Source organism: Phlebotomus papatasi, chromosome 1, assembly GCF_024763615.1.
Source record: "Phlebotomus papatasi isolate M1 chromosome 1, Ppap_2.1, whole genome shotgun sequence".
Lineage (NCBI taxonomy): Eukaryota > Metazoa > Arthropoda > Insecta > Diptera > Psychodidae > Phlebotomus > Phlebotomus papatasi.
In genome coordinates this window covers 7,092,263-7,119,257 of record NC_077222.1, presented here as the reverse complement: position 1 = coordinate 7,119,257, position 26,995 = coordinate 7,092,263, and the positions used below count along the sequence as shown (strand labels likewise).

Sequence of the window (26,995 nt, the reverse complement as noted above, 5' to 3'; positions counted from 1 at the left end):
TTTTCGGGATTTTGACGTTTGGGATTTTGACTTTTCGGGATTTTGGCAGCACCTAAACCTTTAATAAAGATGAAACATTTGAAGACTTTTTTTTCAATTTTTGTTGTAAAAAACTTTAAAAATTTATTGCCTGATTTTCTGAAAATATTTTTCAGATAGACCAATTTTTTTTTCAAATTTAAAAGTTCATTAACCCTAAAAACCAATCTAAGGATATCTTTTTATATCCCAAAGTAAACGAAATTAATTCACTCATCTTAGAAGAAGTATTTGGATTGTAATATTCTGAGATATAAAAATACTTTATAAATATTCAAATAAAATGTTTGAATCCAAACAAGTTTACTGCAAACTATTTCCCTTCACTTTGCATACTAAAGAAAATTGTTGTACGATGATTTATTGTAATTAAATTGACAGCTTGCCGAAAGTCATGTAATTATAGATAATAAAATGTAACATGAAGAATTTCCTTGCAAATCCTAGTATAATTATAATGTTAATTCAAGCATTCAACAAATGATACAGTGCCTAAGGGAGTGTGAAAAGTTAATTTTAACAGAATGTAAAGTAGCAAGAGATTAATGACACAATTTGATTAATAGCATTGAACGAGGTGTATTCACAACGAATTATTTAAATCAATCAACTTTTGTTGTTGTAAATTATTCATACATCCCTGATCCAGTGATTATAATGTTTGCAGATATCGCTTTTAGAATAAATAGATTTCCTAAACTCGGTTTGATATCCTAAATTAATTTATAGTTATGTTAGGGAAATAATTTAATTTATGATACTAAAAGTTGTCTAGGGAAACTCTTGGTTAAATTAATACAAAAACTTTCCTTTTTCTCCCATTTATTCAACTCCCATCGAGTTGATTGTAATTTACGGAAGTGCGGGTTGAAGAATTGAATATGTACGGGAAAATGTGAAAGGAAGAAACGAATAAGGTTTTTCTTGACCTACATATACAATTGCCACGCGTTTGCAGGAATGTAATCGGGATCCGAAAATGTATCAATTCACTGGAGACTGGGACACTACTCAAATGTCAGTCAATCTGAACTGATGGAGTCAAGTTTAATCTCATAGACATCATCCATGAGCAACTTTCACCTCATTGAAATCAAATAATTTCATCTTGATTTCCTCATTCCATCCCTGGATACAACCCCGGGAAACACTATTCCCTCCTGCTGAGGTAAAGCACTAAAATACAAAGCTTTCCTCTTTTGTACAAATGTCTAAGAAATACATCACGTTCAACCTCCTCAACAATCCCAAACAAGGGGTTTAGAATATTTTTTAAATTCATTTTTTTTTAATTTTATAAATATTAAAATAGTGTTAAAGTGTTTAATATTTATTATTATTAATATAAATAAAAAGTCTATTCAACCAGTCAATAGAAAACGATATTTTCAATATGGCTTCAATAACAGTTGATCTAAAATGTTAAATTTGAGGTTATGTGAAGAAAGCTTTGCGGTGAGTCTGAATATGATCCATTTTCTCTTGTATTCTAGGAAAAGGGCGAGGAAATGTTGTCAAATAGTCATAGTTGAGGAATAGAATGTACATTGTTCCATGAAATCGCTCAGATCGCTCCATTTTATCTGCGCAGGCTTAACTGTCATCGTGGACATTATAGGTTATCTTTTCCTATGAAAGAAGACCTTTCCAGAATAAAAGTTTAATTGAATCTAGAAATTTAAGAACTTTTTGTCATGTTGGTCCTTGCAATTAGTTTTTCGCATGATCTTTTGGTGCTTTACTGGTCTACTAGAGACCAAATTGAATCGTAAATCACAAAAGCATTTCAAAATCAAAAATTGGTAAATAAATGATCATTTTAGATTGTTTCTGGCTTGAGTTACAAGCATATGGACAAACGAAAAAATACAAACATGAGACTAGTTAAACTTTGACTTTCGAAAATTCACGATGGCGATTTTTTTAGGTCATAGGTATTTTTAAATGTTCACCTGGACCACCTCCAAAACATATCCAAAAATAAAAGAAATCGTAGGAGCTGTTTTAGAGTAAAACCAAAAAACATGGCTTTTGAAAGAATGGAGGGAGGTGGGGAAAATAAATATCATAATAATGTTCCTTGGGTCGACTTATGGGGGAGGGGGGTTCTCCGAAGATCCGGAATTCGTATCTCTTACCGTTTCGCCTCTAGATGGGTAACAATTTTACGGACTGAAAAAAAGAATATTTAAAAAAGATTGGTCATTTACGGGTACTTAACCGATTGATTACCTATTAAGACCGATGCAATCATGTTGGAAATTTCAAAACCTTTCCAAAAAATCCTAATTTTACCAAATCGGTTGAAAATAGGCCAGAGGTGTGCAAAAACCGTTGAAACCGAATTAACGTCAAAATAAGTTTGTTATAGTAGCGTTTTGACCATTGATGTACATGTTTCATTTGACGTTTATTCGGTTTCAACGGTTCTTGCACGCCTCTGAAATAGACCATCAAAGTAGTAAAGACTTTTCTTTTAAAAATTAAAAATGACGATTTTTTATGTCATAGGTATGTTTAGACAATTTAGACGAAATGTTCGCCTGGACCATCTCCAAAACATATCCAAAAATAAAAGAAATCATAGAGGCCGTTTTCGAGAAAAACTAAAGGAAACATGGTTTTGATAGGGATGGAGGAGAAAAAGAACAAAAACCTCTTGAGATATCGTTTTTTTTTATTGAGGGTCACTGAAGATCGGAAGTTGATATCTCTTACCGTTTAAGCACTAGGACGGTGACAAATCGAAAAAAAGTCGATTATATAACTTCTCTTTGAGCTCGAGCAGTAAAAGGTGACCCAATTCAAAGGTACCCCACTTACCCTTAGGCCGGCTTCAAACCTGAGGCTCATGCCAGTTGCTCACTAAGATAGCTTTGTTGGTGACTAAGCATGAGCCAGAAACCTTTTTAGACCTAAATTGAGACTTAGTGCTTAGATTCTGACAACATTGGAATCTGGCGGGCTGTAAATTACATTTCCCGAAAACATAAACAAAGTTCGTTCTCAAACGTTTATGCACAGTATGATAGAGAAATTTCATTTTGTGCTTTTTAGGTAATCCCAACTTTTCGTTCAAAATGCTTTTTAGGTATGATTCCTTCTAATTTCATCTGTTGTAATGACTGATTTTATGTTTCACAGTGTCATTTCAAGAGTGCGTCTTTATCTATAAGTCACGAACAAAGCACTAAACTTTCGTTTAGTGCAAGTATGATATTTTAGGAAATTGTTGTTTAGGATTGGATATTAATGACAAATGTCCCATTAACTCTTTCGCGTCCTACTTCTATTCAGCAGATGAATTCATGTAAAATTGAGTTTTTCCTAATGCTTTGTGATCAAATATAATAGTTCAGAGGAAAAAATATTCCATTGCGTGAAAACTCCGAAAAATCCCGGGTCATATATGACCCTGTTGTCCTCAAGGGAAGTGTACATACCATTTTCAAAATCTATATCACGGGCTTTTTAAGAGTTTTTTTTTTGCTTGAAGTTATTAATTTGGCCAAAACCATGGCAAACTGGATTGTTTTGATGAACACTGTACTCTTGGTGTTCAAGGAATCTTCCTGGTAATCCCTTTGAACAGTCTCTGTCACAATATTTTGAGTGGTATTTGGCAAAAAAAAAACTTATCCACATATTTATTCACACACAATACAATTGCACAATATGAGACGCTTGCAGCATACTCTAAAATATTGCAAAATATGTTATAATTCATCAGATATAAGATGAAATGTCCAGGAACAAGACGTCCCACCTGCATTTCACAAAGAAAAACAATGTCCCAACTACATTTCGCTATAGGTTTGGGACGAAAACACTGTTACCCTTGGGGACAATAGGGTCATATATGACCCCGAAAATTCTACACGCTTTTCTGGAAAATTGAGAGTAGTTTATTATATCAAAATATGCAATATACAATCTTTGGATATTCTATTGTGTGTTTCTAAAGAACTTTTTGCTGAAAAAAATAAATTAATATAAAAAAATTTGAAAAAGAAAAGTCATTTCACAAAGTTCGAAATTAGTGATTTTTTATCTCAAATATTTTCTTTTCCTGAATATCTGGAGTCTTGAGAAAATTAGCCAAGAATATTACATCCTTCTATTATGATGTCGTGCACAAACCGATAGATTTCAATTAATATAAATAGTCAAAAAAAAAAATTTCCCCGGATCATAATATGACCCTAATGACGCTAAAGAGTTAAATTTTGAAAAATCAATAAAATTGCTTGTTTTCCATCATTTTCCACTAAGCCGTCTCTCGGTTTAAGTCGTAAGTGTGTCTAGGGTAGGGCATAAGTCTCCAAATTTTAGGGCTTAACCACAACCCGATATTTTCCGACTATGACTTAAGCGCTAAGTCTCAACCATAAGTCTCTAGTCTGAAGCCCGTATTACAGATGCAAAGCCAATTCATTTAGAATTGTTGCTCATCCCAATAGCAAAACTCAAACGTCTGTAGTGAGTCAAAAAAAGAACCACAGAATTGGTCGTAAAACGAACCGAAAACGGATTTTCAGTAGTTAAATCCGAACTTCAAGATATGGTACAGTCGGTACAGTTAGAATTATTTAGAAAAGCAAAAAGATGTACACCCCTGCACCACGAGGTTCATTAAGATTAGAAGAGTCCTTTCGTTATTACTATATTGCATTATAAATAAACAATGCAATGCAATGCAACGTCCGTAAGAAAGACTCACGCCCCTCAATATTTCCGTCTTGGAGTGCTGGGAATCGGGCTGACTGGGAAGTGGGAAGTTTTCCGAGGTATAGTAAGTTTTTCGATATAAACTGACTGTTTGCTTTTCTACAATTTTTTCCTCTTTACTCCCCCCCCCTCATCCTTGCACCCATCCCAATGTCTCCAGAGGAAAAATCTTCCACATGCGAGACGAATTGTTGCAAGAAAACATGGAATATGAGAATGATGATAAGAGGAATCACTCATGGATGTTCTTCTCCGGGAAGTCAGTATTCCGAGACTTAGTCTATGCCAATGGGATTTGGGTGTGGAGCAGCGGGGGTTGAGGATAAGGGGATGGGGTGAAAATCGATTTTATTTTCTGTTACTCTTCCAAAGTGACTGCGAGTATTGTTGCTTGAATGGATATACCATTGGTTTGCTGGGGATGTTTGATAAGCCTTCCAGAAAGGGGTGGAGATGACTTGGATCGTATTCTGTGTGCAGAATGTTTGGAAGGATGGGTAACATGGGTCTTGAATACTACACAAGAATAGCAATTTTATCATAGCACTGAGATTGAGAAGGAGAATAGAGACAATCGCATATTATTTGAGGCATTTTGTATTTGGCAAAAAGGATTTCTGTTAAAGAAGATACAATCGTATTAAAAAGCATTATAGGAAGATTCCAAATCGAGAATTAAGTAGAGTAAATGCATTTTTCTTTGTGATTCACGTGATTTATATAAAAATGTTATTTGATTAATTATGAGCGGGAGTACACTTCGTGATTGACGGGTGACAAAGGTAATCTCTCACCTTCCTTGCAATTAGTTTGATTAATGCTTCCTGCCACAGTGCTATGTATATAAAAAGTTTATCAATCACTTTTACATCGACATTCTGTCTCGCAATACTCGCGAAATACAATTAGATCTCTCCTATTCTATTATCATGTCCTTCCTACAACCATCACTCTTTCAGGAGCATCCTTCGTCCTTTCTGTGGCAGAATGTTAATGGATTCAAATTGAATTCATCAGCATTAAACACGAGGAATGGCACGTCTAATCCTATTACACTCTGGGATTTACTGAATTGTCTGTGGTGGGAAAATTGTTTCGCAAAATAAATCATTGTGGCACGTGAATTTGCCTAATAGGCATGTCTATGTTTTTCCACACGGGAAAACAAGTCTCAGCGAAAGACATCTCAAATGGTGTGACTTTTGAGACGATGCCAAAATGCGAAAATAGACCTTTCACTATGTCACATTGTCTGCCCAATAATTTTCCATTTTACACAATCATCCTCAATATTGACTTCAATTTTCATTGAACAGCTGTGAAAGCGTTACAAAATGGAATAGGAGATTTAGAGGTAGGATAAGTGTGCCAAATTCCGGCCAGCTTGCAATTTCGGCCACCTTTTTTGTTCCTCGAATTTCCATGAATTTTTAGTTTTTACATACTCTAGAGATTATACAATGCAAAAGAATAACAAAAAATGTAGCTTCGACAAACGAGATGACGTAAAAGGGCAAGGAACTATGAGAATGAAGGTGGCCGAAATAGGGCACCAAAGCTATGTCTACATTTTTATTCATTTTAAAATGTATTAAGAATGATTTTGGAGTAAATAAAGTCGACAAACTGTCAATAAGGTTCTAAGCAACATTCCTTAAAAAGAAGTAATAAAAAAATCAATTTCTATTAAAGATATTACATTTCAAACTTCAGACTTTAGCGCTTGCATGCAACTATGCCGAAATTTGGCACACTTACCCTAGTCCCACTTAAAGTAAATTAGATTTAAATAACTTCTTAATGCATGGAAAATATCAACTAATGATTATCAATATGAATCCACGATTGTTCTTCTATATACTATTCTTCTTTTAGAAAAGGAAATTATTAGGCCATGCCATTTTAATAAATTTTCAGGTTAGTAAATAGCCTTATTAGAAATTTGAGGTTATGCAACACGTAACCTAAAATACAAGCTTAAATTTCGATAAATTTAAAGAAAAACCCGATTATCATTATTAAAAAAAAATAGCGAAGAAAATTCATTTGGCAGAAAAGAGATTATATCGCACTAGAAAGTTACATAACCTAAAAGAAAAATAAGATTAGAAAATGCTTTTGATTTTTGAAAATGCAGATATTATTAATTTAAGAAAAATTAATTAATTCAAGAATAAGTTTATAGGGCAGAGGCGTTCAAGAACCGTTGAAACCGAATAAACGTCAAATGAAACATGTACGTCAATAGTCACAACGCTACTAACAAACTTATTTTGACGTTAATTCGGTTTCAACGGTTTTTGCACACCTCTGTTATAGGGTAAAGTGGTACAAATTGGACAATAATGGTACAATTTGGACAGGGCTTTTTTCTTGATAAATTTAGTACTTCATTTTTATTTGTATATTTTTAATGCTTTATAATTTTGTTCCTTGTGCTTAAAAACAAATTTTGTACTGTATTTATCATGAAAAAAGCCATGTCCAACTTGTACCGGCGAAATGTCCAACTTGTAACACTATGTCCAACTTAGGAGAAACTGGGGCACCACCAAACACGGGGTAGCACCAAACACTAAATTTTATTTTTAAACTACTTGGACTATCTCGACCATTTCTTCAGTGGATAAGCATCCCTATAATGCCTATAAATTTCTGTAAGCCTTGTTCTCTGAAGTCGAATATCTGATTAAAAAATCGCAGTGTTTGGTGGTATCCCGTGTTTGGTGGTGCCCCAGTTTCCCCTATATCACTTTACCCTAGATTACAATGAGGTACTTAATTTTTAGGTTAGAACGGTTAGAACCGATCTATCCTCAGATCCTTTTTCTTCTATCACTCCAAAAGTCTTAACATTCTCAATATTATTCAAGTCAAGTTATTAATTTGTAGCAATATTTTAATAAAAAGCGTTACATTATTATTTAAGCTGATGAAGAAGAGATAAACTGCATGTGTGATATATTTCTCATATGCTTATTTTTCGATAAAATTTTTATGACAACTCTGAGAACTTTATAAATTTATGATTGGCGCACATTTCAATAATAACATTTCCATTTCACAGGAAATAAATTTCTCTAATCGATAAGCTATAAAAATTGAAATGGTACACTTTTCACAAAAATAGAATAATCAAAATATAAGCGTTTTTCTACTAGATGTAGGGTAAAGTTGGTTTCTTTGACCACTTTCCCATACTGTAGTGAAAATTACATTTTCTAAGTTTCTAAAGATTGTATATTCTACGTATTAAATAAGAAATCATAAATAAATCTGTTACTGATTTTTTCCATGGTTTAGCTAAGGAGGTTGGTTAGCACCTCTAAGACGGCGATGGTCATAAGCAAGATGGAAAGTATTTCTATCAAAATTCATTGAGTCGCTCAGAGCAAGAGTGGGCTATTTCAATAAGGAAATTCAAATACAATAGGCCTACCCTGATCGTCTCAAATATAAATACAATGCAAAAGACTAGAATAAGAAAATCAAAATGATAAGACTAAATTACTAAATTATAATAAAAAATTAATGAAATTTGTATTTTAGACAAATTATACAATTAGGGTGAAAGGAACACCTATTGACATTTTAAGAAGTCGTATCAGGACCATTTATTGACACCCTACTCTGTACCACCTGGAATACGAAATTTGAACACTTATCCTTATCGAAAAACGTAGATTAACGGAAATATACCATATTACTTAAATTTTATTAGATACATTAAATAAATTTCAAGATTTTGACAAAAGTGTCAATAGGGGTTCCCTGTCGAAGAAGTATTCCTCCGACCCTAGTACGTTTTCGACTAATTTCTTTCCTTTTTTCTCATTTTTACATAATACCTCAAAATTGTATGAAAAAGAAGCTTAAGAGTTGAAAACTTATACTACCGCTCACAAGGAAAATCCTCCAAGTTCAAATAGAATTTGCGAATGAAACATCGTCGGTGTCGGCCAGAATCGCAAACCGCAAAATCCCGTAAGACAAAAATCCTGAAAGGATCGCAATCTCGAAAAGTCAAAATCCCGAAAGACCAAAATCTAGAATGATCAAAATCCCAAAAGTTAAAATCCCAACGCCAAAATCCCGAGTTTTTGACCGGAACCCAACGTTGTACATCCCTTAATTCGAACCCAAAGACTTCATTGGTGATAGTTTCAGAGAGTTTAAAAAATCGTTGTTCGTTCTATATGGCAAGGTCAAGAAAGGTAAAAAAAAAATGTATATTTTGGATATAGACGCTAAATGGCAAGAGATAGAAGTTTGGGATGGTTTCTAACCTCCCTATAAGTCAACACAGGTAACTAAGTTGTGATATTTATTACTTTTCCCCCATATCTTTTCTTATTTTCCAGAAATATGTTTTTAAGGATATTTCAGATTGTGATAAAACTTATTAATAGACGTCTTTCAAAGGTCTACCATTGACCTTGAAAAGAAATGAAGTAATCTTTCAAAGTTATTAGCATGAACGAAATGCCTACCTGTACAAATTGCAAAATATAATAAATACTCATTCGACTTAATTTTTGGGATATCCTAAAAAATGTATTTCTAGAAGAGAAGGGTTGGAGGGAAAAAAGATCTTTGATTGCCTCGGTCAACTTATACTGAAAAGTGTAATGTGTGACCTTGTTGAGCTTCCCATAAGGAGTGAACAACAATTTTTCAAATTCTGGAACAATCATGAATGAGTTCTTTGTGTCCGAATTAAAGATATGCAAAGTGTCATCCACAAATTCGATTTTAAACTGTCAGACTTTTCATGCCAGGGCTATTTTAATAAGGAAATTAATTCACGATAGACCATTATTGTTCTGAGCATCTCAAGTTATCTCAAAATCGTGATAAAAATCCTTAAAGTTTAGGAAAAGGGTTAGGTCCTAGGCACACTTACGACTTATGCCGAGAGATGTTGGCTAATTCGTTCTACGGCCGATTCATTCAAAAGAAATCGCCTGCAGGTATGCATATATTCTCGATATATAAAGCCATTTCGCGCGTTTTTTTCGGTTCCGAAAATGTGTATAATCCCGAGACTGAGTGTAGTTAGGTTAAGCCGTCTCTCGGCTTAAGCCGTAGATTTGTCTAGGATAATAGACTTCTAGCTATGAAAGTAAAGAAATTCATAATCTATCAAATTCACTCAATTTGAGATAGAATAAGCTACAAGGTTTCTGGCTTCGAACACTTTATATTTTTCCCATATTCCTTTAATGAATCTGACCTACGACAATATATTTTAATAGCTAGTATTAAGTTTCACATTTCCTGAAAGAATTAAGTCAAATTCAATAAAGGATTGTGGAGTAAAAAGTGTTCGAAGCCAGAGTGTGTGCGAAGCCTCAAAGCCTTCCCCTAATGGCTATAAGTGAGACCATCACTATAATATCAACGGGATCAATCAGTAGGGAATGGTTATTCTGAATATAGAGCAATCTTTCTCGCAATTATTAGTTTGATAGAAGAATGTTTCCCTAAAAATTTTAACAAAAATTTGCAATAAATGAAATTGGATCCCTTTCATTAATTCTGGAACGGACGCAATTCGAGTAACTCCACCACAATTCAATTATTCAATTGCCAATTGACTCTTTGTTGGTTGTTTTGTCCGGAAAGAGTATTTTGTTCAGCTGGTAAAATGGGCAAAGAGAGTGAATGGAAATGCTGCTTTAAATGTTTGATTTTAATCCCCATTTATTTATCTATAACTGATAGCATGGAAATGAAAAAAGTCGTTCATTTACTTAATTTTTCGCAACATTTTGCGGCAGTTGGATTAATATTTACAAATTCTTTTGAGCCAGCTTTTTTTGGGAAACTTTTTAATTTCTAGCTACAAGTGCACTTGTATTTTTTCTTATCGAATGATATTGTGAATATTACTTCGCTGCGGATGTTAGATTGTAATTCTTGGGCAAAAAAAATGCCCCATCTAATTAATCGCAGCTGATATAGTACATAATTTCTCGCTTGTACATAGCTTTTTGCTTTCTTATCTGACCAAGTCTGCGTGGAAGAGTCACATTTTCATCGTGAAGGAGAAAATATTGTGATAAGCTTGGAGATTAAAACACCATCAACATTTAATGTGAATTCTCATTATGAACGCTTTTTCTTGAACATCATGCTATACTTATACGAAAAACAAATATGCTGGAGTACAAATAATGGTCGTAAAATGCATAAATGGAAAATAATAAAAAAACAGATGCACTGATAAGAAGCACTTTAATTAAATTAAATCTACCTTGAGCACATTTCACTTCACTTTGTGATTGCATTTTCCAGGTTTGTGATAAGATTTCGTATCAGGGGAGAAAGACCAACTTTCTGCATGGTAGTTCCTGAAGGAAATGTGTGAAAAGCCTCACCTGGATTGTCTGATTCAATTACAGTGGAGAAGTAAATGAAAGTCTCCTTCCTGGGCAATTTTTCAGCACTATTCCTCACTGGGTGAATTTTCCTATTTTTCCGGACACAATAAATTTTCCACAGAACAGGAACTGTGAACTGTTAATCCTTCCGGTGGAAGTTGAACACTGCGACGCTCGGAACTGTGTCTCTCGTCCCAAACGGTTCGTATCACACTAGTTGTAGCTCACAAAAATCACTTACATTTTCCACTACGCGTGGGCGGAGTTTTCTCAATCTCTGTTATCAGTCGGCGCGCAAAAATTCACCAGACTAGCAGGAGAGACTGTCTTTTCCTCTCACCATCTCCCTTCCGGGAAATCCTCCTCTTTCTCCCAGTTTCTTGCCTCAAGCAAAAGGCATTGATTTCTTAGGAAATGCACTTGGGATTGGACACAAGAGGATTTATTTGAGACGAAAAGACGCTTCGTCGGTCAAGTTGTAATCAATTATTTATTCTTCAGGGATTTCCCTGTCGATGTCCTATTGAGGTTCAACGGAAGCAGAAGTTATTGAATTTGAGACGTTAGCAACAATTTTTGGTGATTCGATATTAATTCATGTCTGATTGAGGACATTGAGAACATAGGGGCCATATATAGAAGTTTTTCTTTTATTAAAAAAAACAATTATTTTTTTTAAAAAATAGGTGAAGTAAGGGAAAGTACTCTCCCTTCGAACGTTCATGCCTTCGAATGCTTCGAATAATGTAATTTTTTTTTATTTTTCCTAGAGAATTATACACAATATTATCACATAATTATCAATAATTGATGACAAAATTTAACTAATATTTAATAAAAATGTGTAAATCTCTTAGAAAAATAAAAGAAAATTCACATTATTCGAAGGCATGAACGTTCGGAGGGAGAGTACTTTCCCCTATTCAAATAAATTAGGCAAATAAATTAGGAATGTACGATAATTTTCGTATTTTGCTAATCAAAATGGTATTTTTTAATTTACCAAAATTGATTTTTTGTTCATCAAATTTACTAATTTACTTACGAAAAATGTTTTAAGCGTATTTTTTCGTACTATAAAATTTTTAAATTATCAATGAAACACAAAAAAAAGATTTTGGTCGTAATTTTAATATGAATGTTATGATCAGTATAATAAAATAAATTTAAACTAAATAATCAATTATTATTTCGAACTTTTTCAAGAATTACAGCAATGAAATTTCAAAATATCTGAAATTTTAATAAAGAATTAATGATGGAATGAGAAGGATTTCTAAAAATAACTGATACGTAGTCAATGAAAAAATTATAAAAATAATAACACAAGCTGAAATCATTAGGGGAGACTGGGGCAAAAAGTCACAAATCGAAAAATTCAAAATTCAATATCTTCCAAGCTAAAAAGAATAGCAGCTCAAATTTTTTTCTATAGATAGCCTCCATAGACCTTCTTCAATGTCGTAAGTTTCTTACAATTCGAACAAGGAATTTAGAGAATAAAAAATATCGAAATTTTTAGCCCTATTTTTGAAATATTTTCCTTGCAGAAGATAACAATTATTACCTACTTATTTTCCAAAATTGATGCACTAGTGAATATTTTCTAAATAATTTGGATTTTTTGAACACGAATCCGCTATCTATTTTAGAATTTCACAAAAGTTCTTTTCTCCAGAAATCCTTTTATTACAAATGGTCACTTGGGGTAAAAAGTAACAAAAGGTATAGAGCAAAAAGTAACAAAAAAACGAAGAAATTTCTGATGTCTCACGGCCAAAAAAAAACGTCACTATCATGTCTCGCCGCTTGTTGTTTGCATTGGTCAAACGATTTGCAATCTTTTGTGTGTTTTTTTTTCTAAAATAGCTTGAAAAGCGATTTTCTCGTTTCCTCACTTTTCTCGCAGAGAAAACGGTGTTTTACAAAGGTGTAGATGAATAAATTTTCTATGAAAATATGTCCTCTAGGTATTTTTTCAAATGTACGGAAGCCCGTAATGAAGCGAATCAAAATATGATAATACTCAATATCTGATACTATTTGCCCCAGCATTTTTGAGAATAGTCACAAAATTACCTTTTAGAAATTGGCTCAAGGAAAATTACTTTCACAAAGTTGTAAAGCGGTAAATTTGAAGCGCTCGAGTAGCTTGTAAAAAAATAAAATAACCATTTTGTGACTTTTTGCCCCAGTCTCCCCTATAATTAGACAGTGAATAAATAATGGGATTTTTGGCAAAAAATTGCACTTCAGCATTAATCAATCTCTTATTTATTAAAAGAATTAAATTTATTTCTATACAATTTTTAATATTGATTATAATAATGATTCTTTAAAGTATTTAAAATTAATAGAACTTACTATTTCGGAAATTTTATTAAAAACGATTTTATAATAAATATTTAAAAAATTAATTCTGATTAAAGAAAGATGATCTTGATTTCCTGTTTTGTTTTGTATTGGAGTATTTAATTTAATACCAATCGTGTATAAAGTTACACGCCAAATAATTAAAATCTATATGTATTTTATTGGTGAAAGGTACTATTTCAGACACTTTTTTTATATTTTCGAAATATATATATAACTCAAAATCGAGGTTTTATATATACTTCTCTCCTATTTCTATGAAGTTCGTGTTATAAAATTAGCTATTCAGTATTAGTCGTAATAAATAAAATTCGGTCAGTGAAAAACTAATTTTGTTAAATAGGAAAATACTAAAATTTCTAAAAAGAAGACCAAGTTATAATAAACAAAAATAATAGATTATTTTTTATTATGTAAATTAGGACAGCCGGAGGGTAGTTTGAAACCTAAAATCCGGCTAGCAATCCGTAAGGCCATTTAAATATTTTTGGCGTTCTTTCCATTTCATCAGATTACGAACATGCTAAATTTTATTGCGATGTAATTTTAGATGTTAATTTTAAGAAATGTTATGCATCATAAACATAAACTAATCTATTTTCAATATTTTAGTTCTGATTAAAATAGCTTTCAAAACATGTGGGTAAGAGTGAAAGAAGACAATCTACTTCCAAGACGATTGTAAGAAAAATTTAATTTGTGTTATTTATTAATTATTTGTTACTGTCTAAATTTACCAAATTACAAACGAATTCATTTCATTTTTTATACAAAATATGTCTTTAGCAGACCTTTTGTTCAGGATAATTTCGAGAAATCCAAATTTTTACCATCCTTGTCTTTCTCAAATATATTACATATTTCTATCTCACTCTTTTGCACTCTTCTTCTTTATGTAAGGATCAAAACAAATTAAATATGTAGGTTTGAGCGTGAAAGAATAAGATATACATGCAATAAGTGCAATAAGTTTAAGGAAGAGAGGGATGGAAATTTTGATTTAATGAATTTTTCCAGATCTAAAAGATATACAACACCATAATATTCGAAATGAAAATTTAGGACTTGTTTTACAAGTACATTTCTCCACCTTATTTGCTCGTAAAAAAGTGTAACAACCGGAAAACTCATGAACGTAGGGAAACTATTCTTAGATTTTTCCCACAGAATTTTATAACTCAATAACAAATAAATAGTCAACTTGCTCGCGACACAAAGATCGATTAATTTGCGCTTATTTCAAGACAGTTTTAATGAGAGTGGGTGTTCTTGATATTTTTGTATGAGTATCTTCAATTTAATGAATTTCTTGTGCTAAAAACATATAAATCGTAAATAAATGTTGATGTAACATCGACTATTTTCTTTTCACTGATTTCCGAACATTGGCTGATGAAGTTATTACACTGGGAAATGTTAAAAATAATTCAGTGTCAGGCTTTCAATTATGCTTATGCTTCTTTTTCATTGTCATTCTTAAGTATACAGTAATTTTTATTAGATTTTACGTTTACTAAACTAAACATTTACTCAATTAATTATATAATTCTGCTTCTAAAATTTGTTTGTGAGACTAAAATAGTGTTTGATACAGGGGCCTCTCGACATTTCATTTTTGCATACGTTTTTGCATAGAGGCACTGAATACTATATTGGCAAGTTTTTTCCTAAAGAGAATTGACTTATCAGTCTGATATATTTCAAAATGTTGCATTAAAAACTATCTAAAAATACATATTTCATAATGCTCGCCGAAATAATACAAGAACTACGAGGAAAAATGTTTAATTCGCGGTGCAATATCTGCAAAATATTTACAAGGAAAAGTGAAAAATATCTTCACTTTTTATTAGGCTTGATGGGCCCCTGGTTTGATACATTAGAAAGAAAATTTGAAATATAAATCCATATATTTTGCAGACATTTTATATATAAAAAATGTAAGATTATGAAGAGTAATTTCTTATAAATTCAAAAATTGTAAAAATATTATGAGGAAATATAAATAACTGAAAATATATTTCGATAAAATTAAGCATCAGTGTTAAGTTTTCAATATGAATTGGAAATTCCTGTAAAAATTAAGGAAAATTATTGATCAACTGAATATTTCCTCGGAAAAATTACAACACAAGTTAAGCCATAATAAATTTGAGCGGATTTGCTCTATTTCATTGTCATAAAAAAAACTTGAAAATTTCATCAAACATTTTCAAATTATACTGTCGCTCGAATTAAAAAACTCAACTAAAAGTAACGCTGTAGTCTGAAAAAATACGGAATTAAAGAGAAAAGACTTTATATTCAAGAACTCCCACTTCCAAAAGACTTCCAAGCACTTTATTTTCAGCTGTAGACCACTTATGACCGTAATATCTCCCCCTTTGGCAGTACTCAATTAAGATTAAGTAAATTTAACAAAGGGAGTCTCAATTTTAGAGCAGTTATAACTACACAGTAAAAAAATGTGTAAAATTTTACTACTATAATAGTGCAAAATCGACCATTTTAGTTGTTTAATTTAAAAATGTTTAAAAAATGCACAAAAATTTGGTAATTTATTGTCACGTAATTGAAAATTACCACTATTATAGTTGAAAAATTTTCAATAACGTTGTTTCATTTCAAAATGTGTAAAATTTTAATACTATAATAGTGTGAAATCGGATAAATTAATTATTTAATTGCGATCTGTGTGAAATTTCTCACTATTATAGTCATAAAAGATTTTCAACAATATTTTGTAATTTAAAACTGTTGAAAAATTCTAAAAATTACCACTATTATAGTATGATTATACACATTATTATAGTGTGAAAAAAATACAAAAATTTATAGTATTTTTTGTCACATGATCAAAAATTAACACTATTATAGTTTGATCATAATATTTCACACTATTATAGTGTGAAGCTTTGTGTATTTCAACCAATGTTGTTGATTTTTCATACAAAAGTTGTTGAATTTTTAAACAAAAGTTGTGTAAAAATTGTTGAATTTCCCTTTAAGACATATACTTCAGTCGAGATGCTTTTCATTGGGCAACAGTTATATAGAACATACTATATAATATATATAGTTCTATATAGTTATATAGAACATACATACATATACTTATTATTAGCATAATAAGTATAATCGTGAAGATCCAAACATCAGATGTAATTATCTCGCTTTAGGGAGGATCCCAAATCCCAAGTACAGGAAAAAACATTACAAATGTCCAAAAAGGCAAAGAAAATACTAAAATAAACGAAATGTAATGAAAATTCAACAATTTTTGAGTTTACACATAAAAATTCAACAATTTTTAAAATCAACAACTCCAATTTCAACAACTTGAAATTCAACAACTTTAAATTAAACAATTTTAAATTAAACATTTTTTCCAAATTTAACACTATAATAGTAGTGTGAAAGATTACACACTATAATAGTGTTTTTTTTTACTGTGTACTTTATACGAAAAATCGTATAACAATGTAGCCCTACAGCTCGAAGTAGCCCCATTTTCCCCTATTCCGTCCTTATGGCTTCTACAAGGAGCAATTTGTTTAAAAAATATTTTTTTAAAGAAAATTTCCCCTGCTGCAGAACGACAGAATGTTTTAAAAAAAAAGGCAATTTCTGATGAAAATTGCTTCTGTGTAGACACTATTATTTTTCAATCCTTCGAATGAAAAATCGAAGAGATTTTTGGTGCGCATTATCGCATTGTCAGCATTTTTATTTGCTTCGTTTGACTTTGGCGCCAAAAAGGTTTAAAGAAATTTATGGTAGATGGCTCTATCGCGGATTGACTTTTCAGCCTTTGGAAGGTTTCTTCAGCATGAAGTTAGGGGAAGATAAATACAAAAGCAAAAGCCAGTGAAGTTTTTCATCTTTATCAAAGGTGTGATATTTTTTAATTTTAGGGAATTTTTAGCACAAGTAAGCTGAGAGAAATATGAAACAATGTACAAAGGGACAAAGGATTTCAAATTTCAAGTAAGAATGTCTGAATTAGCCAAAGAGATCAGAGTAGGATTTGTCCATGGAAAGTTCCGATGGTGAATGCGAGGTAGGAAAAATGTCCAGTAAATTTTGAATGATTTTTTAAAAATGTCGCTGCGCAGCCAACTTCATTTTGAGCGGATGCCAAATGACATCCGGCGAGAAAATTTAGATGGAATAAGAAGAAGAAGTCGTTTCACAAAAATTTTAATCGTGGTTGAAGCGAGATTCGGAGTGAAATTTGGCGTTAAAACTGTGTTGTGTTTAGTGCGATTTAGTGAATTTTCCCAAATATCAGCTAGGTCTGCAGTCAAGTGATGTATTTTTTCTGTTAAATCGATGTGAGCCGGTAACCTTGGTCGTCTGCTATATTTTGCATACACCAAATTTATACGTGTGGGGGTTGGAAAAACGTATTTTGGCAGGAAAGAGAGAAGGAAATTTTCCACTCTGGAATTTATTGTTTTTCCCAATTCTAAATGTCTCTGTGGTGTTGCAATAGAGAAAAAGTTTACAATTTCACATTGGATATTGGATTACATTGAATTTGCTGCAGATGGAAGTGAAATGTCTGAAAAAGTCTGAAAGTTCTTCTGGGTAAAAATGACCGAGAGAGAGAGAGAGATGAGAAAGGAAAAAAACTGCACACAAACACATACATAGAGGGGACTTTTGTGTAGAAATGCAGCCCCGTCACACGCCCAAGCAGAGTTTTTGAAGTCTGGTTGAAAACAAGGCGACTCAGTGTCGTCCAAGAGAGCCAACAGAGACTCTCTCACAGAAATTTCTCCAAAGAGGAGACGTCCAAGTCTTTTTCAAAATCGCGACAGTTTTTTTTCGGAATAATTGTGTCCGGGAACGTGTTGGATAATGTGGGGGCTGAACCAGAATTAAGCCAGACTCCTGCATTCTAGAAAAAGACAAACCTTTTCTGTCCCACGGGACGCCTACGGGACATTGTGATCTCTGCACATTTTCCCTGTCATCATCCTGCCACTGATGCCAGTTGGTTTCTCTGTCGGAACCACCTCCGCAATTTTCCCAAGACCACCCCCGTGATAAATGTGTCTCCTCTGGCATTTTGGCCACAATAAAAGGAGCATGCAAAAAATCTGGGATGCATTCAGTGGTTGCCTGGTGAGCCAGATTGCTGGATACCCAAACATATTGGGGGATTTTTCCATTGAGCAAGTCTGGGGAGTGTGAGAAAAAGTGACATTGAGTATCCGGACAAACATAACCTAACATTTGTTCAATTGTGTCAACATTATATTTCCCTGCTTCTGCCACTGGCAATTTTTCTTCAAATTTCACCCCATTCCCTGCCAGTCTCACCATCCAAACTCAATAAACACAGAACTCCATTACCCATTGTGCCAGAATCCATCCATAACCAGACTTCAGCTACATTTTTCTCCAGTCCGGAAGGGCATTAAAGTGACAGTGTACTAGTGTTTGTTTTTTTTCTTTCTCATCTCAGACTCAAGATTTAAATTTAATAAAAAAAAATCAGAGGAATAAAATAATTTTATTTAAAAAAGAAGTGTCCAAGTGAATTGAAAGCAAAAAAAAAATCAATTAGGTGTTCGTGCATCCGTTAATCATCTAGCCAGGAAGTAAGTAAAAAAGGGAAGTGTATCACAGGATCAACCAGGAAGAGCCTCCTTCAGTCTTCTGTCAAACCCTTTGCCACTCCTGTGTGATACTTTGCCATGCCGGGCAGTCGATCATCACGATCCAGCAACAACGAGCCAGAACATCAGAAATCACCGAGTGGCGAAGATTCCGAAGATGAAAGCGAAATCTTAGAAGAAAGTCCATGTGGAAGATGGCTGAAGCGAAGGGAAGAGGTGAGTCCAATGCATTTCAATAATCTTATATTACTTTTGATACTCTTCTCACAAGTATACCGGCAATATCTGCTTGGTTCAGACACCTCGCAGGCTTTTCCTATTTACCACAGATACTTGGCTATATTTACTTATATTCTGCACTTCACACATTTTATTATTAATGCGTGTGACTCGGTCTCGGTAATGTGAAATGATCCATTCATTCGCCATACGCGCGTTCCCCTTTCCCCCATCTCATTGTACAGATCTCTCTCTCTACTCGGAATAATCTAACCCAAAGAGATGATAACTTACAGTGTAGGAGTAAAAGGAAAATTGCAATGGTGCATTTATTCCTACAAAAAAACTCTCCTTTTGCAATCTTTGATGTATACGACTTAGGCGCCACTGGCGACAATAAAAAGAACTCAGTACAGTCTAAAAAGTTATGAGTCATTAAATTAAATTGCATTTACGAAAAGAGAGTTAGGTAGAAATTTTATGTAGGTAGTCTAATTTCTTGATTATTAAAAAATCTACAGCAAAACTACTTTAACCTAAATAAAGACGCATTTTCTAAAATCATGCATGCACTGAGAGAAATCCGAAAAGGTTAAAATAACATTCCGAAAATGTTAATTTTACCCTGCAGTATTGATCCAAAATCGGTGTAAATATTACCCATTTCAGGTGTATTATGTGTTAAAGTTACCCTTCTTTCATGTTAATTTTACCCTTAAAATGTGTAAAATTAACATTAAAAAATGTTGATATATTTTTACACCTAAAAAGTGTTAAAGTTATGAGGAAAAAAAGGTAATCGAACCCTCTTTTTTTTCTCAGTGTGCGTGAAATTGCCCCATGTTTTGAATGTGAATAGATTTCCCTAAAAATTTCTCTTTCTGTTGCTAACCTTGCGAAGCTGAGGAAGCTGATGCTAGGTTACAGAAAATACAACCTGTGAATGGGTTTTCCATAATTTTATCCTGGGGGTTGGTCTCAACGCTAAGACGGCGATGGCCAGTTAAGGAAAGAATTTTGCAGGCGAAGATGGGGCAGTTCAGGAAGCATTAGATAACTTCATTAGAGTTTCTTTAGTAAATTTGCTATTTGAAAATCTGGAAAAAAATTCTAATTTAAATTACTATCCCAAAATTTTAAATTTTGAAAGTCATGCATATCTGGATCTAGTCTACCCACCATTATTTAAAATGCAATAAAATGATTAGCCAAAATGCAAACCTCTCTTATCCCTACAAAAAAAATTTCGGCACATATTTGTTCCAAAAATTAGCTCGTCCACGGACACCATAATTTTTGGCACAATCTTGTTCATTTTACGGGACTCAAAAAGATAATCAATATTAGTAACGAATTTGTCCCACAAAGTAGGTCGTCCACGGATACCGAAAATTTTTAGAATAAATTTGTATCTTCTAGTAGGCGAAACAAAAAGATGCCCAATATTAGTAACGAATTTGTTCCAAAAAATAGCTCGTCTAGTATCACCTCAGTAGACTCAGTCACCCGTCACCGAAGCGAGGAGGACGCCAAATCTATGGCAAATTATGTGCTACATGGTTTCACTTTTTTATTTCGAGATTCCCTTCCTCTCCTGCAGCCAGCACTCACATATGATTTCTTCATGCACGCATCTGTATAAAACACTCTCAAGTTGATTTTTATTTGATGTTCCTTATGAACTTTAGCCACCGAAATCCATCTCGACTGAAGTATAGGCCTTAACTGTAAGACGAAAGCTTTTACACAAATTTGTTCCCGACAATGGGAACAAAACGATTCCCCATATAAGTAAAAATTTCGTTCCAAAAATTACCTCATCCACGGACACCGAAAATTTTTGGAACAAATATGTTACAGATGTAGGAATAAATATTGTTATGAAGAAAATGTACCAATTTATTCCTGATAGTGTGAACAAAACAGCCGAGTGCAACAAATTCTGTTCCAACTTTCAGGAACAAATTTGTATAAAACGAAATCGACTCAAATTTGTAAAAATTCCACCGTATCAAAACGGTTCCAAAAGAAAACTCTAACAAAATTGTAACTATATTTCGTAACAAAACTGTAAAGAAAACTTTTTGAAACAAACAAATATCTTCTCTAGGTTCAAATTGATTCCAAAAAAATTTGTTCCAAGGAAAACTTGTTCCAATATTTTGGTCAGTTTATTTTAAATTGTTTTAAATTTAGGCAATAATTAGCTAAGATTTTTTATAATCTTAGCTTTTGTGGGCCGAGGTGAAATCCGATCACATTAGATCGATTTAAGTATATCATGCTTTAAAAAGCAGGAAATTGTTTAGATAAATAATGTACCGTAGGGTGACTTTGCAAGGAAGCACAAATCGATTGAGAAGCTAAATTACTTAATGATATGGCTCAATTCTTTTAAAAATAAGGAAAAAATCTTAATTTCAAAGATGCCTCAAATTCTAAAGTGCCCCACTTCACATTTTAAAAAAACCTTACCGAGAAGGCTATTTTTCAATCTTTCTATCCACTTGTTTGAAAAAATTTAGTATAAGGGAAATTAAAATTAAATTAAAAATGTTCTAAATAATTATAAGGTAACAAAGAACTTTATCTTCGCGTCTTGAAATACGGCCTAAGTGGAGACATGGCTTAATGTAATTATATTCAAAACAATTATCAGATTATATTTACATCAGCTTCTGACTAATCCGTTTCTCGACTTAAACTGAGAAACAGCTTAATTAGCGGTAAACTGATGACAATTTAGTCAAAAGTCTAATAATTATTTTGATTTTAATTATGCCCTAAGCAGACTTACGACTTAAGCCGAGAGACGGCTTTGTGTGAAAATGATGGAAATGTAGTGTAACCATTATTTTGAATATAATTACGCTATAAGCTGTCTCTCGGCTAACCCTCAGGTCTGTCAAGGGCCTTAGGGCCTTGACAGTCTTGAGGATTAGCCGAAAGACGACTTAGTGTAATTATATCCGAAATAATCGATAAACCACATTTCTTTCATTTTCCACTAAGCCGTCTCTAGGCTTAAGTCGTAAGTGTGTCTAGGGCCTTACGTTAAGCCGTTTCTCGGAAGTCGTAACTGGTCTAGAGAAATAGTCTGTGAAACCCGTACGATTCTGCATCCATTTATCGCTAAATAATTTCTTTAAATTTATCGAGTATTAAGTATTTGGCTTCTGAAATATTTTTAAGTGGGGATTTTTAAGTGTTCTTTTGTACCAATTATACCTCTATAATTACAGGTGAACCTCTATCTCCATTTCAAGTAACCACTTCAAAGTTTTTTTGTAATAGAAAATTTATAAACAAAACATTCAAAGGTTGTAATGGATTGTTTCATATTTGCCATGGGGTTTGAAGAGAGACTAAGACGGCGATGGCCATATTGAATCATCACCGTTTTTGTAAGAGAATAAATTATTTTTAAATCTACTGAATATAAGGATAAATTTTAGAAGGTTTTACGATTAATAATCAAGGAACTCCTTTTTTACAAACAATTTTTTCATAAATCCTATCCCACGGCTTCAGGGGGGTTATCTGTAAAAATAGTATAGGAGGAAGCATATAGAGAGATACGGCAATAGGAAAGAAGTGTGGATATTTTGGTATCCTCTCTCATGTACTGACCAGTTAAAAAAAGAGATGTTGGAATCGTAAATAAAGGTTCTTTCATTTCGAATTTTAAATGTGGGTGGCTAAAAATATATGCTTCGATTAGAAGAATCTCAACTATTTAATGCACTAGCGCCAGCGGTCAAAGTCAAGTTTTTCTCCCAAACACACTCTTTCCCAATTAACCGTGTATTGGTGCGAACATGCAATTGAACCCAGTATCTTACAGCATAATATCCCCATCAATTGAAGTTATACGATGAAGTTCCCAGCATCTTAAGGAGAGATAGTTTATCTATTCAATCCCCATTTGCATAATTTAGTGTCCAAGTCCCATACCGATGCTTTTCCAAAAAATTACCATCAACTGTCTAATTGATTAGCCAGATCTGAGGAATTTAAACGAGAGTTGTAATACAGACGTTTCTAATAATATCTCAAGATAACCGTTGTTTTCCTTATGCTTTTTTTTCTTACTTGCCACGATATTAGTTTCATTGATGCGCAATTCAGCGTCGCCATATGAATATGAGTATATTTTTCGTTGTTTTGATGAAAATAACACTAGTGTCTGATTTCATTGTGTTGATGATCAAAGAGGGAAGGAGTGAGAGATATTGCAATTGAATAGCGTGGCAATTCCATATACCGCGATTTTGTGGCATATGGGCTAAAAAAATCAATAAACTATTGTAATAATAATAATGTATTTATAGGAAAAAGCGTTGGATTTCATTTTGGCTTTTGCATAATGTAATTATTATTCAGTGGTTTAATTGATGCTAAAAGGTCAATGTGGTTTGTATCCTTGTTACAGAGCATCCAATTAACAACCCTTCTTCCAGTTAAATGCTCTTAATTTTGTGGGACAGCTTCACGAAAGGTGCTTTCGTCTAAGAATTAATTATACTAGTATTTGACGTGCATTTTCGTCTTTTTGATATCCTGCAATGTTTGACATTCTAGCGTTTAAGACCATTTATCAAATGTGATATAAGAAAAATGCCACTGTTTTTTAGGAGCATATTCACAGCTAAAAAAATGGATAGACTAAATGATAATTGCTTATTGGCTAAATGCCATTTATTCCATTATATTTTCGAGGTGAAATTTTTTAGTCATTTAGAGAGTTATTGAAATGAAAGTTATAGAAATAAATCAATAAAGATTTTTATCTTTTTTCAAATGCATTTGTCTTAAGGCCTCTACACATTGGCAGAAATTTTCGTCAAAAATTGCATTTTTGAAAGAAATTGCCAACAGTGCTGTAACTAGAAACGTCAAAATTCGGTCAAAAATGCTATTTTTGACGAAAATTTCTGCCAATCTGTAGAGGCCCTTATAGACTCTATACTTTGTATGAAATTTTCGTCAAAATGCAACATTTTGAAGTAAATAACGTCAAAACGCATCAAAATGCTTCATTTTGACGAATATTTCTCAGAATACGTGGCAGCGTTTTAATGGATTACTTCCAATCTTCTTCTATAATGGTCTCTACCCTACAAGCAAAATAGCTGCCTTATCCTTATGGAACCAAGATCTTGATAAGTCTTTTAATGCATCATTAAGAGGCTTATAAAGAGAATTTTGTGTTAAGATTCTTGTAGGAGCTTTTAAGTCCCTTAAGAGTACCCTACAACGTCTTACTTAGAGAATTCTACAAGACTATATTAAGACAACAATGGTTCTTGGGTACATATTCTAAAAGATTTTCATCAAAGTAGAGCATTTTGAAGAAAACAGCTTTTACGTAAACGTCGAAGTCATCAAAATGCCTAATTTGGACAAAAAAATTCTCATATTGTGTAGAGGTTTGCAAGGCTAGAGGTGATATGAGTAATTGCTTTAAAGCTACTACGCTCTGTGAGGTAATTTCGTCGAAATGGGACATTTTGAACTAAATCACGTCAAAATGCTACATTTTGACGAAAATTTAATAAACTGTAATAAAATTATAATAAAAAAAAATAAAGTTGGTTTCTATATTTTGAGAATTTCCGTCAAATTCCAGCATTTTGACGTGGTTAACTTCAAAACGTCATATTTTGAAGAAAGATCTTACAACTTTTTTTTAATTATATAGAAAACGGCCGGTCAGTTTCACCACTTCAAATTTTTCAAGCTCTCCGAGAACACTATTTCAACGAACTATAAAATCTAAAATACACATTTTTAGAAACATTATGCTAAATGTGATGATAGTTCGCAGCTAAATGTGGAGAAATCAAACTTTGCTAAGCACTAAGCAATTTCAAGCAGAATATTTAGCTAAATTTTTAGCTCTATTTGCTAAATCTGAGCAATTGTTTCGCTTTTTTCTCACTTCCTTTAAATTAATTTTAATTGTCAATAGAAATCACTAATTGACATGACTGGCACATTGTTCATGCCCGATGGAGCCTTCTTCTATGGAATTTGCATTTCTTGACAAAAATTTGCAGAGAAATAAAACCAACCATAGCACTTTAAGCCAAGGAAACTCTTAGAAACACACATTGTAAAATAAAGAGTCTTAGCTTACCACTATTTTGACTACATTGTATTGTAGATCTTCCGCCAGATAACGGTAAAATAGTAGTCATTTCGATACTCTCCTCACCATTGGCAACCCTTATTACAATCTTAAGGTTCATTTTTCTTCAACAATCTCTTGATAAATTTGGATTTCTGAAGGAAATCTATGAAAAAAAGTACTGCTGTTACTAGTAAGCCGTTGGTTTGTAAGTCCGTAGGTGACACATAGACGGCGCTACTATCAAAAATATTTTTAATGTATCTCGAACCATCCATAAAAATTTGACAGCAATCTATGACCCAAATCAAATTCAGCCTAGAGCTCAACCGAGATAACCGGACTCTTCGCCGTTAATTAGCATGATTTAGATTTGCTTTTCGGATTTTTGTTGTGGCACTACGAACAAATATAGCGCTGACTGACATGGACGTCCAAATGATTTCATGAAAGCGTCGAAAAATCAATGATATTGTATTAAAGGTATTAACCCTTTAAGGACGATTGGAACACCGGGGTCCCATAAAGAAAATAATTTTTCCTGACTACCTAAAGGTATTTTTTTCTTATGTTTGTACGTAATTGCAATGTAGAAGATTGAATGAATCTAGGATATTTTTTGGAAGTCTCCAGCTATTTGCTATATAGTAAATTTTTAAGTTAAAAAATGACGAATTTTTAAATTCTCATATTGAAAAATGATTTTAATTATTTTTATACTTCCAATTTTTTTTTTAAGCAAAATCGTTTTGGAAAAAGAAACTACAATACTCAAACGTAATATTTTTCATTAGACTGAAAATTATTATTCATTGGTATAGGGGGAAGTGGGGCACCTTTGAATTGGGGAAGCTTTGAAATTGAGTTTTTTTCTCCTATTTTTAAATGAAACTGGACCTTATTATGATATAATTTAGCTTAACAAAGCAATTGCGAAGCTAAATTGCGTCATGATAAGGCTCAATTCCATTTAAAAATAGGAGAAAAAAGCCCAATTTCAAAGGTGCCCCAATTCAAAGGTGCCCCACTTCCCCCTAGTCAGAAAAATTACTTAAATTTTTAGGCTATTTTTGTCCCTATCGCTCGTAGAGGTAAAAAATTAACTGAATCAGACTCTGTTGGATTTTCCAAAGTCTGATATAAGACGTTTCATTGATTTTGTTTATCAGTTAAATTTTTATTTTTGATTTTCGGTCCTTAAAAAGTTTTGTTAAGGGGTTAAACGATTCCAAAGTAAAATTAAAAGTTGGTTACCCATTCTTGTATCACTCACCTGAGTGTACTTGGGCCTATCAGGCATCTAGCCCGCTTGGAGGTGAACAATAATTGAGAAGAAGTTATGTGTCGCATTACCCCATTTAGGCCCTTAGAATTAGGTAACCTATGTGGTTAAGCTTTAGGTTTAGAGCTTTAAAGCTTTAGGTTTAGGCAATGCCTGAATAACGTTCCTGTTCAACAAGGAATACCTAGTGGCAATTTTATCAAAATATTAAAAT

General features: G+C 32.8%; 2 protein-coding genes across 7 annotated transcripts in view; one reads left to right on the top strand and one right to left on the bottom strand.

Moving 5' to 3' along the window:
• The window catches only part of LOC129798643 (arylalkylamine N-acetyltransferase 1), a 30,605-nt gene extending 19,228 nt beyond the window's left edge, over positions 1-11,377 (bottom strand). For 2 of the 3 annotated variants that reach the window (XM_055841901.1, XM_055841902.1), the window contains exon 1: positions 5,562-5,665. The gene's annotated coding sequence lies outside the window, so the exon portion shown is untranslated. Of the gene's footprint in view, positions 1-5,561; positions 5,666-11,147 lie in introns of those variants that run through there. The other variant, XM_055841900.1, reaches the window with a different exon arrangement.
• Positions 11,378-17,494: 6,117 nt separating this feature from the next.
• LOC129798635 (nuclear receptor-binding protein) overlaps positions 17,495-26,995 on the top strand; it is a 97,243-nt gene continuing 87,742 nt past the window's right edge. For 2 of the 4 annotated variants that reach the window (XM_055841888.1, XM_055841884.1), the window contains exons 1-2: positions 17,669-18,113; positions 19,061-19,366. In XM_055841888.1, the coding sequence (XP_055697863.1) occupies positions 19,229-19,366 (138 nt within the window). In that variant the 5' untranslated portion in view covers positions 17,669-18,113; positions 19,061-19,228. Of the gene's footprint in view, positions 18,114-19,060; positions 19,367-26,995 lie in introns of all 4 variants that reach the window. The other 2 variants (XM_055841885.1, XM_055841887.1) reach the window with 2 other exon arrangements.